At 41.8% G+C, this 27,487-nt stretch overlaps 1 protein-coding gene across 1 annotated transcript in view; it reads left to right on the plus strand.

Moving 5' to 3' along the window:
• The window catches only part of LOC129088805 (inactive N-acetylated-alpha-linked acidic dipeptidase-like protein 2), a 422,940-nt gene that overhangs the window by 312,430 nt on the left and 83,023 nt on the right, over positions 1-27,487 (plus strand). The window contains exon 12 of the mRNA XM_054596036.1: positions 6,507-6,596. Coding sequence (XP_054452011.1) covers positions 6,507-6,596 — 90 coding nt within the window. The remainder of the gene's footprint in view (positions 1-6,506; positions 6,597-27,487) is intronic.

Here is a 27,487-nt window from a genome sequence, read left to right on the forward strand (position 1 = left end):
GCACTACGTTTGACCTAGTTGCATGAAATTTGTTGTGCACATGTATCTCATATGGACTTAAAAAAAAGCCTCTTGGGACCATGCTCCAAACCCAAACCGGAAGTCAGCCATTTTGACTTCTGTATTTTTAGGCTTCTAACTATTGGACATGGTGTCCGATTGTCGCAGGCATTTCGCCGCCTGTTGAGCCAGCGTCCCGCCGGCACCCCGACGCACACGCAGCGCGAGGGCCCAATCATCGCTGCTTGCAGCTTTAATTGATATTCTGATTGTAAAATAATTATTTAATAACCTAGAATATGATTATTGTGCCTTTGAACACTGGAAAGTATTTATTATGCTAGATGTTTCAGGGAACATATGATTGATGTAACTCATCAAAGCCGACACTCAGGAATGATCAGCCTCATGTGACTGAATTAAAATGAGGAAAAATGATGTAAAAAGTGCTTCTTGCTGACAGACAGTCCTCTACTCTCTATGACTTTAATTGTACCCAAAATAAAAGTTATTGAGGGAAATAACAGAAGAAGTAAAGAAAAATCTTTCTAATAAATGAAGAAGTTGTTTGAGGTCCTTTATTTGTTCAGACCTACAAAGAACATTTATTTGAACCAGATGGTGAATCAGAAAACAAATCAAACAGTAAGGTTGAGAGTGATATACTTGACTTTAATTTGTGATCTTTCTTCACTCCTGTATGAAACTTCGGTGATATTGTGATACAGTATATCAGATCAGTCTGATCGACTGCAGCGACAAATCATATAACTGATAAACAATCAGGGGGCGTGTCACATGTTCAAATACCTCCGGGAAGTCTTGTAACAACCGACAATCGGCGTGTCCTTGCTCCTCAGAGATCCCTCCTCGCTCCTTATAGCAGAAATATGAGAACTGGATGGCTGTGGAGATGAACAACTTCCAGTTCAAGTGAGACTAGAGGAGCGGGGAAATGACTGGATCAAAATAAGAGACTTGGGATGTACCTCGAGGCAACATGTCAACTCTACAAAGAAAAGGAAAGCCGGTGAATGAATTGGGACCCAATACCTATTTGCTGTGTGGAGACAACGCTAACCACTCAGCAAGCATGCCTATTAATTATTAAAATATGAAACCCTACACTCATTTATTTAATATCCCTCCACAATCCTGGACTTAATCTTTGAAGATCATTACTCCAAATGTAATGTGGTGATGTCCAGGCTGGAACATGTTCTTATTTTTCACCTGCCTCCTTGGTATAAACTCTTGAGCTTTTAAATGCAAACCAGTGGACTGCACAGCATGGTATAATGTCTTGTGAGGGTAAATGGACTGTACTTGTAAAGCGCTTTTTCAGTCTTCCAACCACTCAAAGCGCTTTAACACTACATGTCATCATTCACCCATTCACACCCATTCATACAGTAACTTAAATTTAAACCTATTGATTTGGGGTTAAGTGTCTTGCTCAAGGACACATCAACATGGATCGAACCAATGATCCTCTAGTTTAAGGAAAACCTGCTCTACTACTGAGCCACAGTCACCCCACCATGTATGATGTTGAAGATATTTAAAAAATGACCATTTTCATTTAGCTATTTCAATTTGATTATCAAATCAGTGCTTTTATAACCAGAGACCATCTTGCGATGGGATCACACCAGAGGCTAATTCGACCAGTGGTGTAGTGGGGGCCGCAATGGCCCCTTCCCCACTTCCTACCCCCCTTTTTCCGGTACCCTTGCTTGGACCACAGTAATCATCAAATTCGACCTTCATTTTTATATTAGATATGCACCTGTTAAGCTAGTGACTGCAGCTTGCCCGGTTGATAGACATACTGTACATAAAAACACATTGCAAAGTATATTCAAAATGCCTTTTGGGTAGTTCCTGCTCTAGTATGTGTCTCCCGTTTTGCCATGATTTCATACAGTACACACTCACACAAAATGAAACAAATACTAGTTGTTGTCGCAGTCAGTAAAAATACCTGATATTGTTTTTGTCAAATTATGATAATTAAAAAACCCAGAATGAGAAAGGAAAGAAAGCAAGAGCATGCCCTGGATCAAGGCACAGAGTGGGTCTGCCCTGTGAAAGATGAAGTGAAGGGTAGATAAGCAGTACAAAGGGCTCCAAGTAGAAAGTGAATAGAACTCTGGTGTCTTTGATCCTGGCTATCTCTGGCTTTGTTTTAAGATTTAGCACTCCAAAACCCTTCATCCTGGTCCTGTGAAGTACAGAACAGAGTGCTTCATTTGGCCTGCTGTTTAACACCGCATATCCACCGCTAATGGTGGTGTACTGAGCTGAAGGAGGAGAATCTGCAGGTGGATGCTGTGGAGTGATACTGTATAGAATGTTTACTTGCATTTAAGCATTGAAGGATTCTATGATAATTTATTGTCATTATGCAACACAGGGATGCACTAATGCAACAAACACATGACGACAAAAAAAGTAGTACATTCCAGTAGTGTATTGCCACCGTTGCTATATTGTTTTATTAAACTAATTAAATTAACAATATTTTAATTTAGCAATTCTCCTAACTATTCTTAAAATCTTGCTAATCCAATAGCTACTAGCTCAAAGCACGGCTTTCTTCAATGTTTATTTCCTAGTAGTGTGGACATAATACCAATAAGCAGTTTTTTAAACATGCAGTTACTGATTTGCTGTAAACACATTGAACATTTTAGTTGATACTCTATGGTGAATGTAAAATCTATATTCACTCTCTTTTAGCTTTGTGTTTGGTCTCTACCAACTCCTGATGGAAATATGTGGCTCTCTAGCTGCTTAAGGTTCCAATATGTTATTCTGTATGTTGTTTGACCGTTCTTTCCTGTGAAAATGTTTTTTGATCTGTTGTTTTTGTCAGGAATACTTTCACAAAGCGACATACATTTTTTTTTTTAAACAAGGTTAATATTTCAGAGCTTTTGCACCAAGAATAAAAGCATCAACCATCACGTTATGCTGAATGGTTGGATTGTACCTATAGTCACAAAACAACAACACAGAGTCAGTAGTTCGAACCATGGCAGCAAACTTTATTACTCCTTTCAAGAGGAGAGCGACAGCTGCAGAAATCTGCTGGGTTCAGGTTGAAGCCTTGGATTCTTGAGAGTGCACCACAGATGGGACCATGTTTTGGATTTGAATTTGTCTCCTCTGAATGTATATCGTGAAGGTTGTTTTGGGGAACGCTGCACATATTCAGCTTTACACTCACCACAGGGGCAAATTTTGAGGCAGATGTTGAGTTCAATAATTCACATATTTATTCTGAGGCAGCACACAAAGAGGCTTTATAAAAATGTACTGCTTGTGCCAGCATGGAATGCGTAAATATGTGAATTATTAAGTCAAAATTCTACTCCCCATATGTGCCCACACTGTGGCTGCCATGTTGCCTGGTTGAGAATGCTGGTGAGGTCATCCCACATTTAAGCTGCTTTTCCAGGCCAAGCTATTTAACTCAAATCAAAATGTTTTTCTCCAGCAACCTCGTGATGCTGAGTGACTTATTTAAAATAACCTTATGAGCACATCTGGGGTAAACCCAAGACTTAAAATGGTGCTTTTGCATGATTCTTGTAGAGAAATGCAGTATTACATATCTGTCTATTAAATCAATTAATCAATCAGTCAACAAAATTGTAAGCGTTAGTCAACTAATCATTTATTCGCTAATTATTCGCTAATGTCTGCTGAGTCAACACCTATGTAGTCATGATTTGCTCTTCCTGTGCCTTCAAAAGGCATTTACTTTCATGTAAAACCCCCTGGACTTTAATAGCTCATATGTGTTTCAGGAGGGGTTCGGTTCACGTCCAAAACATATCCCACTTATCTGTCTTTTCTTATTAGGAGGTCTTAAAAATTTTAAACAAAAGTTGTAATATTACGAGAATAAAGTTGCATTTAATGAGAACGTCATCATAGTTTAAGAAAAAATAATCAACTTGCTCTTTAAAACCCAAACAAAAAACATTTATTTAAACTTATAGTCCACAAAAATAATAACTTTACCAGCTCTAATCCTGTAAATTTCCCCACTGCGGGACTAATTATCTTATTTTAGCTCTGATTGTCAGGTTTTTGGCAAAGAGGCAACAGGAAATGGACCCAATGCAGACAAACAGAAGAAACAGAGGAATAGTTAATGGTTATTTAATCAAAACAAAAAGTGTACAAAACAAAATTTACATATAGGTGATGAAAAATGAAGTAACTAATAATCCAAAATGAAAAGATGATACAAAACAGGTACAAGGGCTATCCACCAGAATTTAGCAGGAACATAGGAGACATATCAGACGAACCAACAATTAGTAGACAAAAGACAGGACTATAAATACACAAGAAACTAATCAGACAACAAGACACAGGTGGGCAGACATGAGGGCAGGCTGAAAGCTGATAGGTGGGAGAAACCCAAGGGAACAGAGCAAGGCTGACAAGACTACAACATCACAGGTGGATTAATTTAGGGGCTGGGTAGACAATTACAAAAGGCGGGAAAAACATACAAAGGCAGGAAGTGAAAGTGCTAGTGCGCCCTGACTATTCTGTAAGCACCTTTCCAATTGTAGAATATACAGCCAACTCAAATCTCATCTGTACTTCATCAGGAGGTGACTCTTGTGGCCAGCTGATGAAATTATCATCATTGGTTGTAGAAGTCCTAGATAACAATGAACAGCATTAAAACAGTTTTGAATAGTATCTTCTAATACTTAATAAATTACCATGTTTGATTTTAGTTGCAAGTAGTTTTTGTGTGTAATATCTTTGAGTGGGCTGACAGGCGCACAGAGTGACATGGAGACACCACACACACTCTGCTTTCTCACCACCACAGATAGCTGCTTTATAGACAGCAGCCAGGTTGTCTATAAGGCACTCTATAACTCTATTTCAAGCTGTTTCACATCATTCAGATGCAGAGAGACTGTGGGCTTTTTAGGAAATAATGACCTCATATCTACGGCCATGCTGTTCACAACAGAAGCTTATCTCTGTGCCGGTCAACAAGTGATTCTGTTCCTCTGCTCCTGTTTCTGTCTGTCTGTTCACTTTAAAGATAATGCAAATGAGTTTGCTCAAATATTGATAGGAACAATTCTACCCTCCCAAACTCTTAGTAGGGACATGTCCCTGCTCTCTGTATGCAAACCTTCGTCCTTGCCCCTTGTATCCCCCTCAGTATTGAAAGTATTAGAATATCCCGGTCTGAAAGGCAGCAATCCGCTCTGTGCTCTCTGTGTCTGCGTTGGCGAGGCCCATGACATCAGGAAATGAAAAAAAAACACCATTTATCCTGGATTAAAAATAAAGTCCTCCCAAAACTCCTCCCCAAACTTAATAACGGTTTGGTTACCTTGAAAGAATGCACAGGACAACTCACTTTTCTACTTCTATTTTTATTTTCCACCCACATCGCTTTCTTTACTTTGTTACAGTCCAGTTATGTTTTAGGAACCCAATCATCATTTAACATTAAATAAGCTAAATGCGCCAACCTTCCAACATGCGTTTAATTTCTGTGTAATGTATTTACCACTTCGCCCATGCCCAGGTGTTAAAAAATAAATGAATGAATGGAAACCTTTATTGCCCGTTACAGAATTTGTCTTCCATGATGTGTTTTTTTTTTACATAATGTATGTTAAACATAACATCCACGCTGTACAACAAATAAATAAATGCAATATTATTGATCACAGGGAGCTTCTAAACTCAAGCGACAACGCAAGAGGAGAGTGTTACTATTCAGCGTGTCTGAACTAGTAGGATACACAGGAGTTGTTAGACATTTCTTGATTTCCAGGCTACACTCAGTGGAAATACAGGGTTTGAACCTTTGAGATTCATAGCTGTTTTGTACTTAATGTGACTCCATGAAAAAGAAAAGTTCTTCTACATAGGCAGCGGGGCCACTTTGAAGTCACAATGAGCTGCTTTGTTTTGGGACATTACAAAGTATGCTGAGGTGACAATGAGGAGGTTGTTGGGTGTGTGCATGGATGCTAACAGGACTTTGTGTCAGCATCTGGGTTTCTTTGTGTGTGTTGTGTGTGTGTGTGTGTGTGTGTGTGTGTGTGTGTGTGTGTGTGTGTGTGTGTGTGTGTGTGTGTGTGTGTGTGTGTGTGTGATTGTGTGCGCCCGCACAAGCACTGTATATAGTATGTGTGTACTTGACAGCAGAACAAAACATCCTGGCAGCTTGGTGGCCTCGAGAGCAGTAACTGGTGTTTCCTGTCAAAAGCTTGACAGGTCACTCCACTCTTAGAATAGAATAGATCAAACCAGAATAAAACGGATGAGAAAAGTGATGAGAAAGACGGTAAGCTTTTGTTTTCTTTTGGCTTGGACTTTTGAGTCATTGTGGTGGTAAAAAAATGTTTTTGAATAAGATCATAATTTGACTTGATGAGACAGGAGACAGAGATTAAAAGGTTCTATGTGGCGTGATTTTATGTGTGACTATTGTTTCTCCCCAGACAACCAGTTTCCTGTCAGAAGCCCAATTTTCTCCTGAGTCACCAGAGACCCTGGATCCGCTTTTTAAGTTCCATGAGACCATTGCTAAGGTAGGACCATCATAATTTGTAGTTACATAAAGAGACTGCACATGTTTGGTTTCTCATTGTCTGGCTGAAGGACACTAAATGAACAATTCTTAAATACCAATGTAACCAAAGGGACGAGGCACAGACGTAGTTGTTAGATTGTTCCATTATTCAAGTTATACGATGAAAACAGAAAAAGGAAGTTGAGGGCCGGAAACAGAGACAGCTCACCTTCAAAGTAAAAGGTGGCTGGAGGCCGGAGCGGAGAGCTCAAACTAAATATAATAAATAAATTCCCGAAATAATAACATAACTCATAACATCTATTACACATGTCAGTCATGAAAACATAAGGAGGCAGGCGAGGAGGAACCTGCCCTGTGGATTTCAATATACGCACGGATGGCTAGCTTGACCGCTGTCTGGGCAGCCTTGCTCCAGACTAACTTTTCCACTGGTAGCACTGGCACATTGTTTCAGTGGTGGAACATATCTTAGTACATTTACTTAAGTACTACTGTACTTAATTGTCAATTGTTATGCTACTTTCTACGCCACTGCATTTCAGAGGGAAATATTGTACTTTTTACTTCACTACATTTATTTTAGAGTTATGAATTATTATATTAAATACAGTGCATTTTGATACAGTAAATGAAACCAACAAACAGTATAAGAAATTGAATAAAATAAGCTATATTGCAGCCAGCTACAACATTAAAATGTATCTTACATGTTAAATTCAATTCAATTCAATATATTTTGTATAGCCCAAAATCACAAATTACAAATTTAACTCCCTTAAAAAACCCTTTAACAGCAGGGAGAAAAAAAAGGAAGAAACCTATGGGAGAGCGACAGGAGGGATCCTTCTCCCAGGATGGACAGAAATGCAATAGATGTCATGTGTACAGAATGAACAACATAACAGAGTTACAAAACATTCAATGTATATGACGTAAATCATTCATATAATAAGAGTAGTAAGCAGAGTAAAGTAAAAGGAAAAAATTAAGACTACTTATAATAACCACAGCAATAATTATAGTAGAATTATTATAATAATATAGGGAATAGTAATAGTAATGTGACTAATAATAATGGTAGTGGCAGTGGGTGTCAGCAGGGCCACAGCAGTATGCACGACCACAGTCCAGGTACAGCCACGATTTATGGAAACCTGCGAGGCGAGAAAGCACAAGGACTCCAGGGTAGAAGCAGAGCCAATAAGCGTAATAGTACAGGGAATAACAATAGTAATGTGAATAATAATAATAATGGTCGAAGCAGTGGGTGTCAGGAGGGCCACAGCAGGAGGCACAACTACGGTCCACGTATAACCATGAGTCATGGAAACCTGTGAGGAGCGAAAGCACAAGGACTCCGGAGAAGACGCAAAGTCAGTAATGTGCATAATGTTAGTGCATCATTACTATAAGCTAATATTATAATATAAAATATAATAACAACTAAAGAGCTCATTCGGCTGCATAAGGAGTACTTTTATTTTTATACTTTAAGAAGATAGATTTGCTTAGATATACTTACCTTTAACTAAGGTAACATTATGAACACGTGTTTTTCACTTGAAACAAAAATGTTATTCTTAAATTGTGGTATTAGTACTTTAACTCAAATACAAATTTGTATAAACACTACTTTTTCCACCACTGGCATTAATCAAAAAAAAAGATTAATTAATGCATCAGTGGTGAGTGAGTCAGAACCTCACGTTGTCTCTCCTCCCCACCAGCCTTCCCTGTCTCTGTCCTTGTTTTGCTTTTTAAAATAATCAGCTATAAACACAGTACCAGTTGAATGGATTGTATGTTCAAGTTTTCCACCACTATGTACATGTGCATCACACGCTACGCACTGCTTTTGGCCTTGGCAGGTGATAAGAGCACACAGAGTGAGCGGAAACCATCCTGCGAGGGAGCTTTTCTTTTATTATAATGATCTTTTAATAAAACCCTCAAAGTATAAATTTATTAATGAGAACTATGACTACATATGTTCATCAACAACCTTTTTCTTCCATGACTAAGAGGAGAATATGACGAGAAGACAATAACGTCATTAAACACTAGCAGTGACTATATCAATATTCAATATCGTTAACCAATAAAGACATTGTCCACTATGAGGCGACCTTCATGTCCATTCCGTCCCCGCAGGACGGTGATTGCATGCACATGTTTGGCTTGTCCAATATGTGGCATGCTGGATATCAGCCCCCTTCTTCAACATCCAGGGGCCCATACCCATAGACGGGTTGAAGGGGCTTCTATAGGTCAGTACCACTGAAATTTTTAGACTAAAGTTTCTGAAAGGCAATGCGTCATTTCATCAAGTCCCCCAAAATGATATGACAAAATACATCATAACTGCTCTTCAAACAACACAAAAATGATGCCATTGGCAGGAGGGTCATGTGTCTGTTAAGGTCAAAAAAACATTGCGGTTTGGGTTCATAATACTACTTCATTAGAGTCCAATGGGTCATGGTTAAAATAAACCACTGTTGACTTTTGGTCGTAAAGAGAAAACAAATGGTCCCCCATTGCAAAGTTCTTCATTTTGTTGACCATCCAACCACCCTGACACTCTCCTATTGCTGATTTGGTAGCTCTGTAAAACTTAGATGAATTATATGCAGCTTCCTACATTTGCTGAGTGTTTCCAAACTGCAAAGAGTCAGGGTATCTGTGTGCATTCTAGCAGTACATATGTACAAGCCCTTTGCTTAGAGGGTAAGCACTCCTGTGTTTTGCCATTGGAGTGAAGATCAGAGTGGGTATCCGAGGAGATACAGTGGTGAGAAAGTCAAGCTTTGTTCTAGTTCCTCTAGGATCGGACCCTGAAGATGATATACCAAGACGTCTGTCTTGACTAATGTATCTGTCAGCATCCACAGACAGTGCCATTATAGAAATGAGTCCTATCAATCAGCCCAAGGAAGTGTGGCATGTATAAACGAATAAAAGAGGCCTCTCACATCTCTATAAGGCTAGTTTGATTTGTTGGGAGTACAGTCAATATAGTTAGGGGGAATTCTACTCTCATAAACAGCCAGTGTGTCACCTGGACCCAGAACAAAGTATTTGGTGGAGTAAAAGCCTTGCCTCAAAATTTTATTGCATAAACTAAAGTCTGTGTAATACACACTGTGAGAAGACTTTAACAATGGTCTGCATCCATTAAGTGCCTAGTTTCTAACTTACTGGCTTTCCCAGATAGCAGCTGACTCTGGGCCGCACTCCAAACCGGCAAATACAGTCACACCCGTTCAACTGTCCAGTTCCAGATACGGCTCACATACAGGCTGTGTACACTCAGGAGGGGGCGTGTCATTGGAATCCGGGCTCAGTCAGCAGAGTCGGCCTGGTTCTGGGCCGGAGTCGTTGGACCGAGCGCGTACATTTTTGTCCTTTCTTTTGTTCCGGACTTTTCAAGAGTGGATTACTAAGAAGTCAGACGGTGAAGGAAAATATTTCAGAGCTCCGAAAGAAAACGGTAAGGTGCACAAAGGTGTGGCAAAACAGTGTTTTAAGTGTAGGTTTTTTGATAGCGGTTTAATGCGGGTTAATTAATAGGTTTGACTTTCTAATATTCACTGTCAAAGCTGCTAGCTCTTAGCCAACCTAGCTAACGCTAACTGAATTGATAGCTAATGTTGGCTTGCATTTAATAGCTAAACAACTCTGTGTTTAACGTTAGAATTAATGCTGTTGTTGTAGTTGCAACTATGTGATTTTAGCACAACTTGACAGCACAACCCGTCTTCTTTTTTGGTTCAGTCAGCCTAACTTCTTATCATCTGCACTGGAGAGCCACGGATTAGCAGGGTAAGTAATTTCCCCCGCTTTTAAACCACCATTCATATGTGTAATATGACTCAAAGTTTAATATCGTTAATGACTTAATAAGAGGGAGGATGACTCACCACCAATACTTGTAGTCATTTTATTTGTGATGGTGTTGTGTTGAATTACTCTGACAAAGGCTCAGAATTTTTTGGGCGGTGACAGGATATCTTTTTTGTGCTTGACCACACCGTGTGGCAATTCTCATGAGAATGTGTTCGATATTTTCCAACAACACTGTTTGGCTTAGTGGGTTATACGCTCATAATCTTAGTGTACATGAGATCCTGATGGTTCTCAGTAATCCAACAAAATGCAGTTTAGCATCTAATGAGAAGTGCAAAAGGTGGTGAAGTGTATATATATATACAGCGGGTAAAATAAGGATTGAACACGTCACCATTTTTCTCAGTAAATATATTTCTAAAGGTGCTATTGACATGACATCGTCACCAGATGTCGGTAACAACCCAAGTATATCCATCCATAGATTTTCTATTGGATTCAAGTCAGGTGATTGGCTGGGTCATTCTAGCAGCTTTATTTTCTTTCTCTGAAACCAATTGTGAGTTTCCTTGGCTGTGTGTTTGGGATCATTGTCTTGCTGAAATGTCCACCCTCGTTTCATCTTCATCATCCTGGCAGATAGCAGCAGATTTTTATCCTTCCTTCAATTATATGAAGTTTGCCAGTGCCGTATGCTGAAAAACAGCCCCACACCCTGATGTTCCCACTTCCAAACTTCACTGTTGGTGTGGTGTTTTTGGGGTGATGTGCAGTGCCATTTGACCTCCAAACATGGTGTGTATTATGGCATCCAAAGAGTTTCATTTTGGTCTCATCTGACCAGACTATATTCTCCCAGTATTTCACAGGCTTGTCTAAATGTTGTGCAGCAAACTTTAAACGAGCTTCAAAATGCTTTTTCTTCAGCAATGGAGTCTTGCGTGGTGAGCGGGCATACAGGCCACGGCGGTTGAGTGCATCACTTATTGTTTTCTTTGAAACAATTGTACCTGCTAATTCTAGGTCTTTCTGAAGCTCTCCACAAGTGGTCCTTGGCTCTTGGACAACTCTTCTGATAATTATTTTCACTCCTCTGTCAGAAATCTTGCAAGGAGCACCTGGTTGTGGCCGCCTTATGGTGAAATTATGTTCTTTCCACTTCCGGATTATGGCCCCAGTGCTCACTGGAACATTCAGAAGTTTAGAAATCCTTCTGTAACCAATGCCATCAGTATGTTTTGCAACAATAAGTTTGCGAAGGTCTTGAGAGAGCTCTTTGCTTTACCCATCATGAGATGTTTCTTGTGTGACACCTTGGTAATGAGACACCTTTTTATAGGCCATCAGTTGGGACTGAACCACCAGATGATATTAATTTGCACTGACAAGGGGCATGATTGCTTTCTAATTACTGATAGATTTCAGCTGGTGTCTTGGCTTTCCATGCCTTTTTGCACCTCCCTTTCTTCATGTGTTCAATACTTTTTCCCTGTGTCATTCCATTTTATTACACATAACTTAATTTCTGAACTTGTGACGTGTTCAATACTTATTTTGGCCGCTGTATATATATATGTGTCTATCTAGGGATAGGCATTGGGGTCGGGTGCAATGTGAGCTGGGCGGCAGGCTGGGGCGTAAACCTGGGCGTGCTGACCCCCGGCATCACAGACTAGCTCTAGGGACGTGGAATGTTACCTCTCTGGCGGGGAAGGAACCGGAGCTGGTGCGGGAGGTGGAACGCTACCAGCTAGATATAGTTGGGCTCACCTCCACGCATAGCACCGGTTCTGGAACCAAACTCCTGGAGAGGGGCTGGACTTTTTCCTTTTCCGGAGTTGCCCAGGGTGAGAGGCGCCGGGCGGGTGTGGGGATACTCACAAGCCCCCGGCTGAGCGCCGCTGTTCTGGAGTTCTCCCCGGAGAACGAGAGGGTCGCCTCTCTGCGACTGGGAATCGCATGAGGAAAGTCTCTGACTGTTGTTTGTGCCTATGCACCAAACGGCAGTTCAGAGTACGCGGCCTTCTTGGAGTCCTTGGGTGGTGTTCTGGAAAGGGCGCCGACTGGGGACTCCATAGTTCTTCTGGGAGACTTCAACGCTCACGTGGGTAACGATGGAGAAACCTGGAGGGGTGTGATTGGGAGGAACGGCCTGCCCGATCTGAACCCGAGTGGTGCTTTGTTGTTGGACTTCTGTGCTAGTCATGGACTGTCCATAACAAACACCATGTTTGAGCATAGGGAGGTTCATAAGTGTACTTGGTACCAGAACACCCTTGGCCAAAGGTCTATGATCGACTTTGTAGTTGTGTCATCAGACCTGCGGCCGTATGTCTTGGACACTCGGGTGAAGAGAGGAGCAGAGCTGTCAACTGATCACCACCTGGTGGTGAGTTGGATCAGGTGGCGGGGAGGCTGCCGGACAGACCCGGTAAACCCAAACGTGTAGTGAGGGTGAACTGGGAACGTCTGGCTGAGGATCCTGTCCGCAAGGTCTTCAACTCCCACCTCCGGAACAATTTCTCGTGCATCCCGGGGAGGCTGGGGACATGGAATCCGAGTGGGCCATGTTCAAATCCTCCATTGTGGAAGCTGCTGCTAGGAGTTGTGGTCGGAAGGCGATCGGTGCCTGTCGTGGCGGCAATCCAAGAACCCGCTGGTGGACACCAGCGGTGAAGGAGGCCGTCAAGCTGAAGAAGGAGGCCTTTCGGGCTTGGTTGGCCGAGGGGTCTCCTGAATCAGCAGGCAGGTACCGGTTGGCCAGAAGGGCTGCAGCTGCGGCGGTTGCTGAGGCAAAACCCGGGTGTGGGAGGAGTTCGGCGAGGCCATGGAGAAGGACTTTCGAATGGCCTCAAGGAAGTTCTGGCAAACCGTGAGATGACTCAGAAAGGGGAAACAGGGCTTTTCTCAGGCTGTGCTCAGCAGGGGGGAGAACTGCAGACCCGGACTGGGGATATTGTCGAGCGGTGGAAAGAACACTTTGAGGAACTCCTAAACCCGACCAACACGTCCTCTGTGGAAGAGGCAGAGTCTGAAGACTCAGGGGAAGTCTCGTCCATATGCCTGGCGGAGGTCGTTGAGGTAGTTAAAAAGCTCTTCAGCGGCAAAGCGCCAGGAGTGGATGAGATTCGACCGGAGATGCTAAAGGCTCTGGACATTGTTGGGCTGTCTTGGTTGACACGTCTCTTCACTGTCGCGTGGAAGTCGGGTACAGTGCCTGTGGAGTGGCAGACCGGGGTGGTGGTTCCCATTTTCAAAAGGGGGACCGGAGAGTGTGCTCCAATTATAGGGGTATCACACTGCTCAGCCTCCCGGGAAAGTTTACTCCAGGGTGCTGGAAAGGAGGCTCCGTCCGATTGTCGAACCTCAGATTCAGGAGGAGCAATGCGGATTCCGTCCTGGACGTGGAACAGCGGACCAACTCTTTACCCTTGCAGGTCTGTTGGAGGGTGCATGGGAGTTTGCTCATCCAGTCTACATGTGTTTTGTGGACTTGGAGAAGGCCTTCGACCGTGTCCCTCGGGGAGTCCTGTGGGGGTACTGCGGGAATATGGGGTACCTGGTTCGTTACTACGAGCCATTCGGTCCTTGTATGACCAAAGTGAGAGCTGTGTCCGGATACTCGGCACAAAGTCGAGCTTGTTCCCAGTGCGTGTTGGCCTCCGCCAGGGCTGCCCATTGTCACCAATCCTGTTTGTGATTTTCATGGACAGGATTTCAAGGCGCAGCCGGGGGAGGAGAGTTTCCGGTTTGGGGACCTCAGAATCACATCCCTGCTTTTTGCAGATGATGTGGTTCTGTTGGCTTCTTCAGAACGTGACCTTCAGCACGCACTGGGGCGGTTCACAGTCGAGTGTGAAGGGAGCTCGGAGTAGAGCCGCTGCTCCTTCGCGTCGAAAGGGGCCAGCTGAGGTGGCTCGGGCATCTGATCAGGATGCCTCCTGGACGCCTCCCTTTAGAGGTTTTCCAGGCACGTCCAACTGGTAAGAGGCCCCGGGGTAGACCCAGAACACGCTGGAGAGATTATATATCTTGTCTGGCCTGGGAACGCCTCGGGGTTCCCCAGGAGGAGCTGGAAAGTGTTGCTGGGGAGAAGGACGTCTGGAGGACCCTCCTTAGCTTGCTGCCCCCGCGACCCGGCCCCAGATAAGCGGAAGGAGATGGATGGATGGATATATATGTGTAGCGCACCAATACAACTGGAGCTGTGTCCCAATCCAGCGGCTGCATTCTTTGAACGACGCAGCCTTCGTGGTCTACGTCAGCCGCATCCTTTGAATACCGCAAAGGCTAGACCGATCATTTAAGCTGGCTAAAGCATCAGAGGACACTCATAAATGTGTGCTTCTACCTTATAAAGATATGGTTGTTGTCATGCCCTTCTTGCATAGCCATAGTGAAAGGGCATAGGTGTGGTGTGGGTGGGTTTAGGAAGTGAGGTTGGGGAGCTGAGTAGTGGGAGACAGAAAGACAAAAGACCGACTTAACAACTGCCGAGACCAACAGAAATAAAGAAAAGAGCAGTTTTACTCCACACTCCATGTGGAAAGTTTGAATAATGTAAGTATCCTTAAAAAATAAGGAAAGAGTTTGATTGGTCAATAAAGTGACACTACGGAAATCCATACGCAATTGTTGGTTCTTGGTTTTTGATAGGGAGCTTACCTGATGCCAGTGCTAATGCATTTGCAGTCCAGGTAGCCACGATGTGAAAGAGCACTGCTGCTGCTACAGTGCTCACACTGCTTCTGAGGTCTAGTGCAGACCACAAGACTTGCCACAAGTTGCCTGTCTCAGACAAATTCGTTAGATCTGAGACAAAAAAACAATTAGTTGTCACACATCTGTGCCCATCACAAATAGTTCTCTAGTTCAAGCACGTCAGAGACGTGGTTTCACTTCATTGTAAACTGTATTGTCTATAAGGGTAGGCAATATGGGCTGCTAAAGAACATGGAATGTGAGCATGAAAGGCAGACTCAGTAACAATAAAAAATACTAAATGGAGAGATACGTAAGTACTGAATAAAAATAGTTTGAATAATGATTGCAGTAAAATGATGACAAATAATATAAAGAAAAGGTTTTGAAATGATGAAAATTTTATTACTTCAGTCATTTTCGTAACTTTTTCTTTTTCAGATGTATGTAGTTTCAGAATTTATGGTGTACAAGAATGTAAATATTATAGCAGACTCGAAGATTTGAAGATGGTGTGATTTATTGAACGCATCAACAGAGCTGTCCAGAAACAGGAGGAGCCAGGACCAGACTGGATGATGTTCGAGTCCTCTCAAGAGCTGGTATTGGATGCATTTACGTTCTTAATCTAATGAAATGATGCATTGAAATGGGCAGATTTCACAACCGATCAAATATTTGCTTAATGAGTTTGTCTGTTCCTAGTTCAATTGACATTAATTTAGCAGATCAATAGTAGGGATGAGTAGATATCAATGAGATATCAATCAATACTAGTACTTCTTTTATTGATACTACTACTTATCAGTTTGTACTTTATCTATACTTTTATCAGTTACTTTTTTTATATTTATTTAAAAAAAGAATAAATTCAGAACAGAAATAGAATGTATTTATATTTAAAAATAACTAAATGTTACTAGGGCAGCAACATTAATGTTTACAACAGCATAGTAACTATATAAACTCATTAATATCTCACTGGAAACAAATCATTGAAAAATGTCAATCAAATAAATGATATTCTTGAGTAAAGCATCTTACCAAAAACGCATTCAAAAACACATTGATCTCGAGACGACAGAACAGGAAGCGCAAAAATGTCGACTTATATCAGGGTTTTAGGACTCATTCCTGCAGCACTCTATAGAGCAGATGGAGTTCCAAAACAGCTGACTGGGTAAAATGATCAACTGAAATGCTTTGTGTCCAACTTACAACCCTGATACTGTCAGGGTGATCACATTCGAAGGGTTGGTGGCCCTTCTATATACGGTTCTAGTGTACTGGTAGAGCATCAGTTTCTGAGATGAGAGTTTGCAGAGGTACACTAAATAATAATATTTTCTCAATTAGGATCAGGTGATTACCTAAAGGCCAGAGAAAAGCTGAGGGCTTCGCTGACCTTTAATACCTCCGAGTTACAAATGGATGACAAGCAAGAAGAAGTGGTAGTTAGGAAAATAAAGATTAAGCCAAGGTTTGGTATTTGCAGACATGTGACGCATATAAATTAATTGAAAATACAAGACCATTTACTGTAGGCAGATCTCAGATGAGGTCTCACATACCAGGTATCGGAAGACTTAGACATTTTGTCTTTTGCCATATACACTAATTTTCTAATTGAAAAGTAAGCCATGCTTGCATTAAGCATGAAAAATTGTTTGGACAATTTGTTGGAATACACAAGAGGATTCCTAGTGTAGTGTCAAGTGTAGACCTATTGAATATTTGGAGTGTGTTGTTGACTTTTAGCACAACATTTTCACATTATAAAGCTGCTTGCAGCCGCAATTTCTTTTGTCTCCACTTGTTTTTGTATTTTTTTTGCACATGCCACATAGTTAACACAGTGTTAATAAAGCACAAAGGTGGAATTTGAAAAGGTTTTCTTTTTCTATGGAAGCTGTGAGCAATCTTTGTACCTGATAATATCAGCAAGCATATGTAAAATATTTTTTTAATATTTATTTTATAATTATTTTTCTTTATTTTATGACTATTAACCAACTATGTACGGTTTCAATTCAAATTTAGTAAAAATGTAAAATTAACATTTGATTATTGTATTTTGAGTCCTATAAACCTTTAATTTTACAAGCCTTTTACATTTCTTTTTCAACCTCATTACAGTCATGAATACCTTTTATTTCAAAACAAATATATAGAATATCTTTTTAATTTCTATTACTACTACCTTTTCATCTTTTCAATATTAAAAACTGCATTTTAAAAGTTTACCAATGCTAAAAGATATTATACACCGATGAAAACACAATTATTCAACATTGTCTGCTCCATAATTATACAAAATATCCATCAATTAACAAAGAAATCTATGAAATTACAGAAATAATACTTCTTTCACTGTTCATTTTCCCAAATTTGACCCAATTAAAAAAATATATATTTACAGTGTTAAACTTGAATTTAAAAATGATAACTATTAAAAAAAAAGTAAATAATTCTAAATGATAATACATTTGTGAACATATTTTACGTTTTTTTTATGTGGAAAAAAATATTTTATCTAGGAAAATGGAAGCAGTTGTTTTTTTACAATAACAGGTTTTGCATTTTATTTGACATTAGATATTTCAGTAAAATAAAAAAAGTAGAATTTTGTAAAATTACAGATCTTTTTTTAAAGTGTATTAACATAAAATGCAAGAAGCTTGATGTTCAGATGGTTCAAATGTTTAGTCCACTCAACTTAAATATTCCACTTAGGCAGACTGATTGTTGTTCCATTATCGTTAGTAATTTTGTAACGCTGCCCTATTTCAGAGTTTTGACGCATATCAATTGCCCATAATCGCAGTGGTTTTATCTCTGACAACAAGGTGTGTGTCACATTACATTACATTACATTACAGTCATTTCATTTAGCAGACGCCACAGCCGCCCCCTCACGAAAGTCAAACGTCAAGGCTGCTGTGTGTTGCTATTTATTCACTACCATTTTCAAATACATTTTCAGTTCAATTCAATTGTATGTATGTATAGTCCAAAATCAGATATGCCTCAGATGGTGTTACAATCTGTACAGCATAAGACTTCCTAAGTGCTCTGGCTCTCACACAGGAAAAGGAAAAACTCCACCAAAAAATGTATTGGGGAAAAAAAATCCCTCTCCCAAGATGGACATGGAATAAAAGCAGAAGTAATAATAGAAAAAAATATTACTACTAATAATAACAGCCAGCATGGGAAATAATAGAATTTATTAGTAATAAAAAGAGTAATAGTAGTAGTAATAGTAAAATAAATACTATTTTGTTAACCTGAGTTTAACATCAGGGAATCGCCGGTCATCCGGCTTTTATGTTCTTAAGAGTTTAGCTAACTGGTTGTTATTCAGTTGTGATGAACTTAAAAGCCCTGCTCAGGTGGTTGCACATATTCTGATTCATTAGCTCTCTACTCAGGCTGAAGTTGGTGGATTTATGCTGTGAATAAGATCAGGTAACCAAGCGAGCGGTGGTTTTAATAATGAATTCTCTTTAATGGTTGCGACCAAAGAGGGGCATGATTGAGATGTCTGTACACACACAAAGACCTTTGAAGTATAAACGGGCCAAAGTTACAGTGACACCTGTGGGGGTGTACTGTGACTGGGCCTGTGTTTTGAGAGAGAGTATTCGTATAATAACACTTAAAATGGTCATTGTCATTTTTATCATATTACCTGAAGAATATGTTTATTTACAGAGATGTGCCCTGTCGTCAGTGTAAAAGCTTTGATAACAATGCTGACCTGTGTCTAGGAGGATAGTTGCAGCCATGCTGATGCAGAGGAGAAGTAGGGTTGTCGTTTGGCCTTAATCATCACATACTTGGAGATTAGACAAAGTGCCAGATGTAATTTGTGCAGCTTGTAAAAGGAAAGGGAAAGAGAGAGCTAGAGAGGATGAGAGAGTTACATAAAAACACAAGGCCAAGGGTACACTGACACAACATGGCATGATGAAGGGCAAATGGGAGGAGGCAGAGAAGTTATTCCCAATGTTGAATATTCAGATTGGGAGGGGGTGAAGAAAGGCAGAGAGACTGTGTGACCTCTTTTGTGGTTTGTGTGTTGGTAAAGGTTATTAAATGTTGAGCAGTCTCACTACTTCTATATTCACACCTCATAAAGATTTATTCATGATAGAAAGGGGAAAATACATATAGACAAGGGATAAATCACATTTTGGTCCTTCCATTAGATTCCCTCAGTCCCAAAGCGGGGCTATGTCTGAAATAATGTCACTTAATTTGCCAATTTGAAAATTATTATTTTGCAAATAAGCCACATGAACATTTGTGCACTAAAATGTTTACATTTACAAATCTTTATCAATCATTGAAAGATGCAATGTTTATTCAAGGTATTTTATCTGGCAATACAGGCAATGACAGGGAACAACAAAATAATAAATAGTATTAAAGTTGTTTAAATTGAGGTTGTATCACAATGCCTCAAAAATAACCATCTAACTCTGCATCTTACAACTGTGTCTATGAGTTTTTCCATTAGAAGGAAAGCACAAGACAAGCTCACAATCAAAATAGATCAAGAGGAAAAAAGGGAAGTCCAAGGGTACATCCCAAGTCTCTTAAATTACCTCCTCGATTCCCTCACTTGCGTCGTTTCCTTGTGTCTTAGTCCCGCCCACCAGGGATGCATGGAGAGACGCAAGGAAACCAGGCTAGGAGAGAGGAAACAAGGAAATGTGTTTTAAGAGACATGAGACGTCCTTTCCTCTGAAGCGTCACTTGAAGCGCCGTCTGTTTCTGATGACGGCGGCCGCTGATCAGCTGTCAGTCGGCTCTAACAGCTGGAGAGACTTTTGATTTTGTGTCTGCACACATGATCACTGTACTAATATTCATAAAGACACAAAGTAATCATCACTGTATTAATATTAATAATGACACAAAGTAATCATCACTGCCAGAGTAGAAATGTATTTCTCTCTGCAGCCTGTTACCTGTTTAACAAACTGCACTGAGTATTTATACTGTGTTCTGTGTATTTATACTATGTTCTTAGTATTTATTCTATGTTCTGTGTATTTATACTGTGTTCTGAGTATTTATAATATGTTCTGTGTCCTGCTCCTAAGCGCAGCGCACCGATTTCTACCGGCGAAATGCGTTCGCCGGTAGAAATGACAATGCGTCTTATTATTTATTAACGTCTGTATGTTTTGAAATTCGGATTGTGATGTCATTATTAAATAATCCAGAATATGATTATGTTTTTTCCTAAACACTGGAATTAATTTATTAGGCTCTATGTTTAGGGGTAAATTGGAATTACATAACTCACCAAACCGACACTCAGGAATTATTAGTCTCATATGAATGAATGGGAATGAAGTGTTTCTACTGACAAACAGACAGACTCTCCAACTCTTTAACTCTCTTTCTAACTTTTCAATCTGTTCAATCTGTGATCTGTCATCACTCTGGTATAAAAACTCCAGTGGTGATGAGCTATATCAGATCAGTACGATCGGCTGCAGCGTCCAATCAGATAAATGATGAACAATGAGGGGGCATGTCGGCCCTCACAACACTTCCTGAAAGGATGATCTTGTGCATCCTCGCTCATGACTCCTCGGAGTTCCCTCCTCGCTCCTCGATCCTTGCTCCTCGTTGCCGAAATAAGAAGCTTTGGGACAGCCGTCAATATGGCGGCGCAGAACGACTTCCGGTTCAAGTGAGGAGCGAGGAGCGAGGAAACGACAAATAAGAGACTTGGGATGCACCCCAAGATTAGATCTTTTACACATTTTACATATCAAATCCCATAGGACAGCTCAGCTGTTAATGCATTCTCGTGATATCATCACATTTATCTTATTGTGTCACTGTATGGAGCCAGATTCAAGGTCATCACTGTATAAACAAGCACTGAAAATAATGTATGAAACACAAATGAAATGGCACCCGTGTATTAATCTGAAAAGGCACAAGTAGGTCACTTATAAAAATGTTTTTTTAAATGGGTGAACAATCTTATGTCCATGTGTCAAGAAAATAAAACCAAGAGAAGGGGAACTAGAGGATAAGCAAATGGTACAACTCAAAAGTTTTGGTTGGTAATATCCTTCAGTAAAAGTTTTGGAAAGTTTTGGAATGCCCTAGCAACTAAAATAAAAATATAAACTGATCTGAAAATGTTGAATGAAAAGGTGAAACACTGGCTGAAACAAATCCAAGGCTGTGATCTCTGATCATGCATATCTGAACACGTACACACAGATAGAGGAACAGACACATATAAAAAAATAAAAATACATACTCATAAAGACTATACCTGTATGTAAGCACACACACAGACACACACACACACACACACACACACACACACACACACACACACACACACACACACACACACACACACACGAAATTGTACAAATACACATACACTGCCATCAATAAGGAAACAACTACTCCATGCGTGAAATCACAGCAAGTCATTGGCTCTGAGATGCATCTAACATGTGATCTGAAAGGCTATTGTACTGTACAAAGTAGTGCATGAGGTTTCGGAATACCTCATGCAAATGCTATACAATAGTTCATTTGTGTACATTTTAATTATTTGAAATTGAATTAAGCATTTTATGGCTGTGGAAAATTATGTTGTGCTGTTTTCTCTTCCTATAACCATAACCATGTTTTCTCCTTCTCCCACTGTGTCTCTCTCTCTCTCACACACACACACACACCCTAGCACTCTGTAGAATGGTGTATGTGCATTGTAAGTGCTGTAGCTAAGGGACTGAGCCTCTACTCTGTGTCCCTGTACTCATTTGTCAAGGCCGTTTTTGGACTCGGCATGGTTGGGAGGCATCAGGGTGGCAGGTGGCTACAACAGGCATCTCTCTCTCTCTTTTTCTCGCTCTCCTCTTGTCTTCCAAACTCCCCTGGCCTCTGTAGCTGTCTTTCAGTGGACAGGGTTCTCTGTGTAGCTAATAAGCATGACATTGTGTGCGCATTAGCTTCCCCTTACTTGGCAAGGTGAGGCTGGCATTGATCAGGCCAAAGAATAACGGACAGCGCTGGCCAGCTCCTGTAATGGCAACTGTAGCACACTGCTTGGCATACACGTTAGACTTTGGAGGGTTTGAGTGTATGTATGTGTAGAATGCAAGCATCATGTTTCGTAGTTTTTTTATTGCCTAAACCTAAACTGAATTACAGGAGTGGCAGATGATTTGAGTCATTTTGATGAGAAACTGCTTGAGCAAGGAAAGGCAAGGAAATTACCTGCATCATCAATTAGGTTGAGCTGGTACTAATTTGTTACAGACATGGAGTCAAGTCAATAAATAATTATGTTTTATTACAGAGTCTGCATTATCTCCTTCTTCCTAAAATTTACAGAAGAAACACATTACGATACAGACATACAGCACCGGCATATATATTCAAACTTAAAAAAAATACATTTGAATTTTCTCCAAACATGTTTAAAGACAAACGTGTTGCAATTGAAGATGGTGCAAAAGCCTGCTGTCATTGAGAGATCTAATGACTTAGATGATTTAGGAATAACCTCATACACTTTTGGTCAGGCTCTCCTGAAATAGATTTTTGATGTTGAACTCTGCCATGCACAAAAAAAGTGACAGAAAGCTTGAGAGGGAATTTCAAATCCTGCATACTTTCTCCAGTTTGCACGGCTGGCCAATCGACGACAGCGTGTCAGGGCAATTGTTTGGATTAAATATTTAATAAGTAAGGTAAGTACAGAGCCGAGCGAGGGGGTAGAACTCCAAGGAATAAAGACTCACGAGCCCCCGGGTGAGCGCCGCTGTTTTGGAGTTCTCCCCGGAGAACGAGAGGGTCGCCTCCCTGCGACTGCGAATCGCAAAGGGAAGTCTCTGACTGTCATTTGTGCCTATGCACCAAACGGCAGTTCGGAGTACGCGGCCTTCTTGGAGTCCTTGGGTGGTGTTCTGGAAAGGGCGCCAACTGGGGTCTCCATAGTTCTTCTGGGAGACTTCAACGCTTATGTGGGTAACGATGGAGAAACCTGGAGGGGTGTGATTGGGAGGAACGGCCTGCCCGATCTGAACCCGAGTGGTGCTTTGTTGTTGGACTTCTGTTCTAGTCATGGACTGTCCATAACAAACACCATGTTTGAGCATAGGGAGGTTCATAAGTGTACCAAAGGTCTATGATCGACTTTGTAGTTGTGTCATCAGACCTGCGGCCGTATGTCTTGGACACTCGGGTGAAGAGAGCAGCAGAGCTGTCAACTGATCACCACCTGGTGGTGAGTTGGATCAGGTGGCGGGGGAGGCTGCCGGACAGACCCGGTAAACCCAAACGTGTAGTGAGGGTGAACTGGGAACGTCTGGCTGAGGATCCTGTCCGCAAGGTCTTCAACTCCCACCTCCAGAATAATTTCTCGTGCATCCCGGGAGAGGCTGGGGACATGGAATCTGAGTGGGCCATGTTCAGATCCTCCATTGTGGAAGCTGCTGCTAGAAGTTGTGGTCGGAAGGCGAGCGGTGCCTGTCGTGGCGGCAATCCGAGAACCCGCTGGTGGACACCAGCGGTGAAGGAGGCCGTCAAGCTGAAGAAGGAGGCCTTTCGGGCTTGGCTGGCCCAGGGGTCTCCTGAATCAGCAGGCAGGTACCGGTTGGCCAGAAGGGCTGCAGCTGCAGCAGTTGCTGAGGCAAAAACCTGGGTGTGGTTCGGGGAGGCCATGGAGAAGGACTTTCGAATGGCCTCAAGGAGGTTCTGGCAAACCGTGAGACGACTCAGAAAGGAGAAGCAGGGCTTGTCTCAGGCTGTGCTCAGCAAGGGGGGAGAACTGCAGACCCGGACTGGGGATATCGTCGAGCGGTGGAAAGAACACTTTGAGGAACTCCTGAACCCGACCAACACGTCCTCTGTGGAAGAGGAGTCTGAAGACTCAGGGGAAGACTCGTCCATATGCCTGGCGGAGGTCGTTGAGGTAGTTAAAAGGCTCTTCAGCGGCAAAGCGCCATGAGTGGATGAGATTCGACCGGAGATGCTAAAGGCTCTGGACATTGTTGGGCTGTCTTGGTTGACACGTCTCTTCACTGTCACGTGGAAGTCGGGTACAGTGACTGTGGAGTGGCAGACCGGGGTGGTGGTTCCCATTTTCAAAAAGGGGGACCGGAGAGTGTGCTCCAATTATAGGGGCATCACACTGCTCAGCCTCCCCGGGAAAGTTTACTCCAGGGTGCTGGAAAGGAGGCTCCGTCCGATTGTCGAACCTCAGATTCAGGAGGAGCAATGTGGATTCCGTCCTGGCCGTGGAACAGTGGACCAGCTCTTTACCCTTGCAGGTCTGTTGGAGGGGGCATGGGAGTTTGCTCATCCAGTCTACATGTGTTTTGTGGACTTCGACTGTGTCCCTCGGGGAGTCCTACTGCGGGAATATGGGGTACCTGACTCGTTACTATCAGCCATTCGGTTCTTGTATGACCAAAGTGGGAGCTGTGTCCGAATACTCGGCACAAAGTCGAGCTTGTTCCCAGTGCGTGTTGGCCTCCACCAGGGCTGCCCATTGTTACCAATCCTGTTTGTGATTTTCATGGACAGGATTTCAAGGCGCAGCCGGGGGGAGGAGAGTTTCCGGTTTGGGGACCTCAGAATCACATCCCTGCTTTTTGCAGATGATGTGGTTCTTCAGAACGTGACCTTCAGCACACATTGGGGCGGTTCACAGCCGAGTGTGAAGCGGTCGGGATGAGAGTCAGTACCTCCAAGTCTGAGGCCATGGTTCCCTTCCGGAAAACGGTGGATTGCACCCTCTGGGTTGGGAGGGAGTCACTGCCCCAAGCGAGGGAGTTCAAGTATCTCGGGATCTTATTCACCAGTGAGGGTAAAATGGAACGGGAGATGGACAGGCGGTTCGGTGCAGCATCAGCAGTGATGCAGGCTTTGTACCGGACCGTTGTGGTGAAGAAGGAGCTGAGCCGTAAGGCAAAGCTCTCGATTTACCAGTCCATCTACGTTCCAACCCTTACCTATGGTCATGAGCTTTGGGTAGTGACCGAAAGAATGAGATCGTGAATACAAGCGGCCAAAATGAGCTTCCTTCGTAGGGTGGCTGGGCTCATCCTTAGAGATGGGGTGAGGAGCTCAGACATCCGGAGGGAGTTTTCCCGGGGTAGACCCAGAACACGCTGGAGGGATTATATATCTCATCTGGCCTGGGAACGCCTCGGGGTCCCCCAGGAGGATCTGGAAAGTGTTGCTGGGGAGAAGGACGTCTGGAGGACCCTCCTTAGCTTGCTGCTCCCGCGACCCGGCCCCGGATAAGCGTATGAAAATGGATGGATGGATGGATGAAAGAGGTTGTGATGTACAGAATTATGTAATCTGCTTAGAAATAAATGTTCAATCTTTGAACTGATATTAATTAAATACAGGGTACAAGTGCCCTTTTAGGAACCCCTTTACAGATCTATGGAAAAGCAGACCATACCATCAGTAAGCACAGTCTCATCTTAAAACGTTTTTGTAGAAGGTACAATAGTTCACATGATAGCCAGGTCAGAGTTTTTCAGGGAAGCATCTGGTTCCTAGTAAATAACACCCAATGTGGTTCCCCGAGTTGGGCTAGGTCTAAATTATAATCGGTCTGATCAAGCTGAGTGGGTTAAATTGCTTCAGGTCTTAGGACTGTGTTTCAGTATGTCTAATACCTGAGTTGATCAGATCAGACTTGCTATCCACTCCTAGATAATTGGTGGCGCATCATGCTGTTGGTAGATTGGTGTTCTAGCAATCATTTTGAGTAGGGTCTTAATATTTCTGGGTCTATTCAGACCAGGTCTGACTGCAAAGAAACTATTTAGACCTATTGGATTGTGTTATTTATAAACTTTATGCATTACAGCTTTGGGTAGGTGTTCAATGGATCAGTTTCTGATGGAATCACCCAAAAATGTAATGTAATTTCTAGTCAAAAAAATCAACAAAATCCTAGCATTTTTGTAAAGACCTCCAATTGTGTTAATCTACTTTAAATTGATGACCATAAATATCCGGCATTAACATGATAACTTGATTGAGCAGTCACACCTTTTAAATGTATTAATATTTAACTGACACTTTTGTTTGTCAGAGCTCAAAGTCAAAAATGTGTTTTCCAGCAATATACATAGTATACTAGTTTTGCAGTGTATTGCTTTTTGGTGTTTCTGTCTATTTCACTTCACCTCTTTTGAGGCCAATTACTTGCATGAACAAATATTTTATGTATTTTATTATTTCTCATTTGTGTTGCTGATATTGTACAACTACACATATCACACAGAAATGTCCAGCTCCTGCTCACTGTCATACGATGACATTTGTAGTATTTTTATTTCAGTTTTCAAATTCACCAGTTTCAATGCAATAAGAAGACTGCACCATGGAACTCAGGTGCATATGTAGGTTTTGGTAGGGACTGGGGCACTGGGCTTTATGGGGTACCAATGGGCCTACTACAGTTTCACCACCAATTATGTAAAATCTTAACACTGAGGCTTCTGTTCATATTATCTCTATTGTTATAACTTTTTCCTTTGTACTTTGTAGGCATGACCCAGAACATGGGTCATCCATTTAACAAAGCATTTGCAATCTGATTACTGTGCTCTACAAAATCTTTGTGAAGCTGAATTGTGTCATGCAATTGCTCCACAGCCTGGTCCACTGCCTTCTCTGTAAATGCTCAAGTAGAGGGGATCATTAAAGCAGCCATTAAATAGAGATTATAGCAGAGCATAAAGGAGGAGAGAAATCAGAGGCTTTTCCTTCCACTGAGATTAAAGCCTTGTGTGTTGATAGATGGACTTATCTCTGTGCTCTTGCTTGTAAGGCCTAAGGGGCTTTTTTGAGATAAGATTTGCCCTCCTCAGAAATTCTCCAAGGGTTCAGTAGTAAACAAACAATTTAGAGGATCAACATCTATAATTGTATTTCAAGCAGTAGCCCAGGGCTACTACCACTGTCTTAATCCATTGACCAGCCAGTGAGTGGAATATAAAGGGATAGTTCAGGAGTTTTGAAGTGGGGTTGGATGAGGTTCTTATCCACGGTCAGTGTATTACCTACAGTAGATGACGATTTGACACAAGAGCAAAGCTATATACTGCAGTGGATGGGGGCAGCAGCAAAACTTATTTTTGGATAAGGAAGGCCCACTTAAAAATCAATATCTGTTTAAGAGTACGCTATATTTTGAATATCTTCAGTGCTTGATCTTGCCGTCAGACAGGCGTTATTATAAATCCCACTGCTTTTATTTGCAAGACCCGCCCTGCATATCATTCAAGCATTAGGGTTGGCCAGGCATCCATTCTT

The sequence above is a fragment of the Anoplopoma fimbria genome, chromosome 3 (assembly GCF_027596085.1).
Source record: "Anoplopoma fimbria isolate UVic2021 breed Golden Eagle Sablefish chromosome 3, Afim_UVic_2022, whole genome shotgun sequence".
Taxonomy (NCBI): domain Eukaryota; kingdom Metazoa; phylum Chordata; class Actinopteri; order Perciformes; family Anoplopomatidae; genus Anoplopoma; species Anoplopoma fimbria.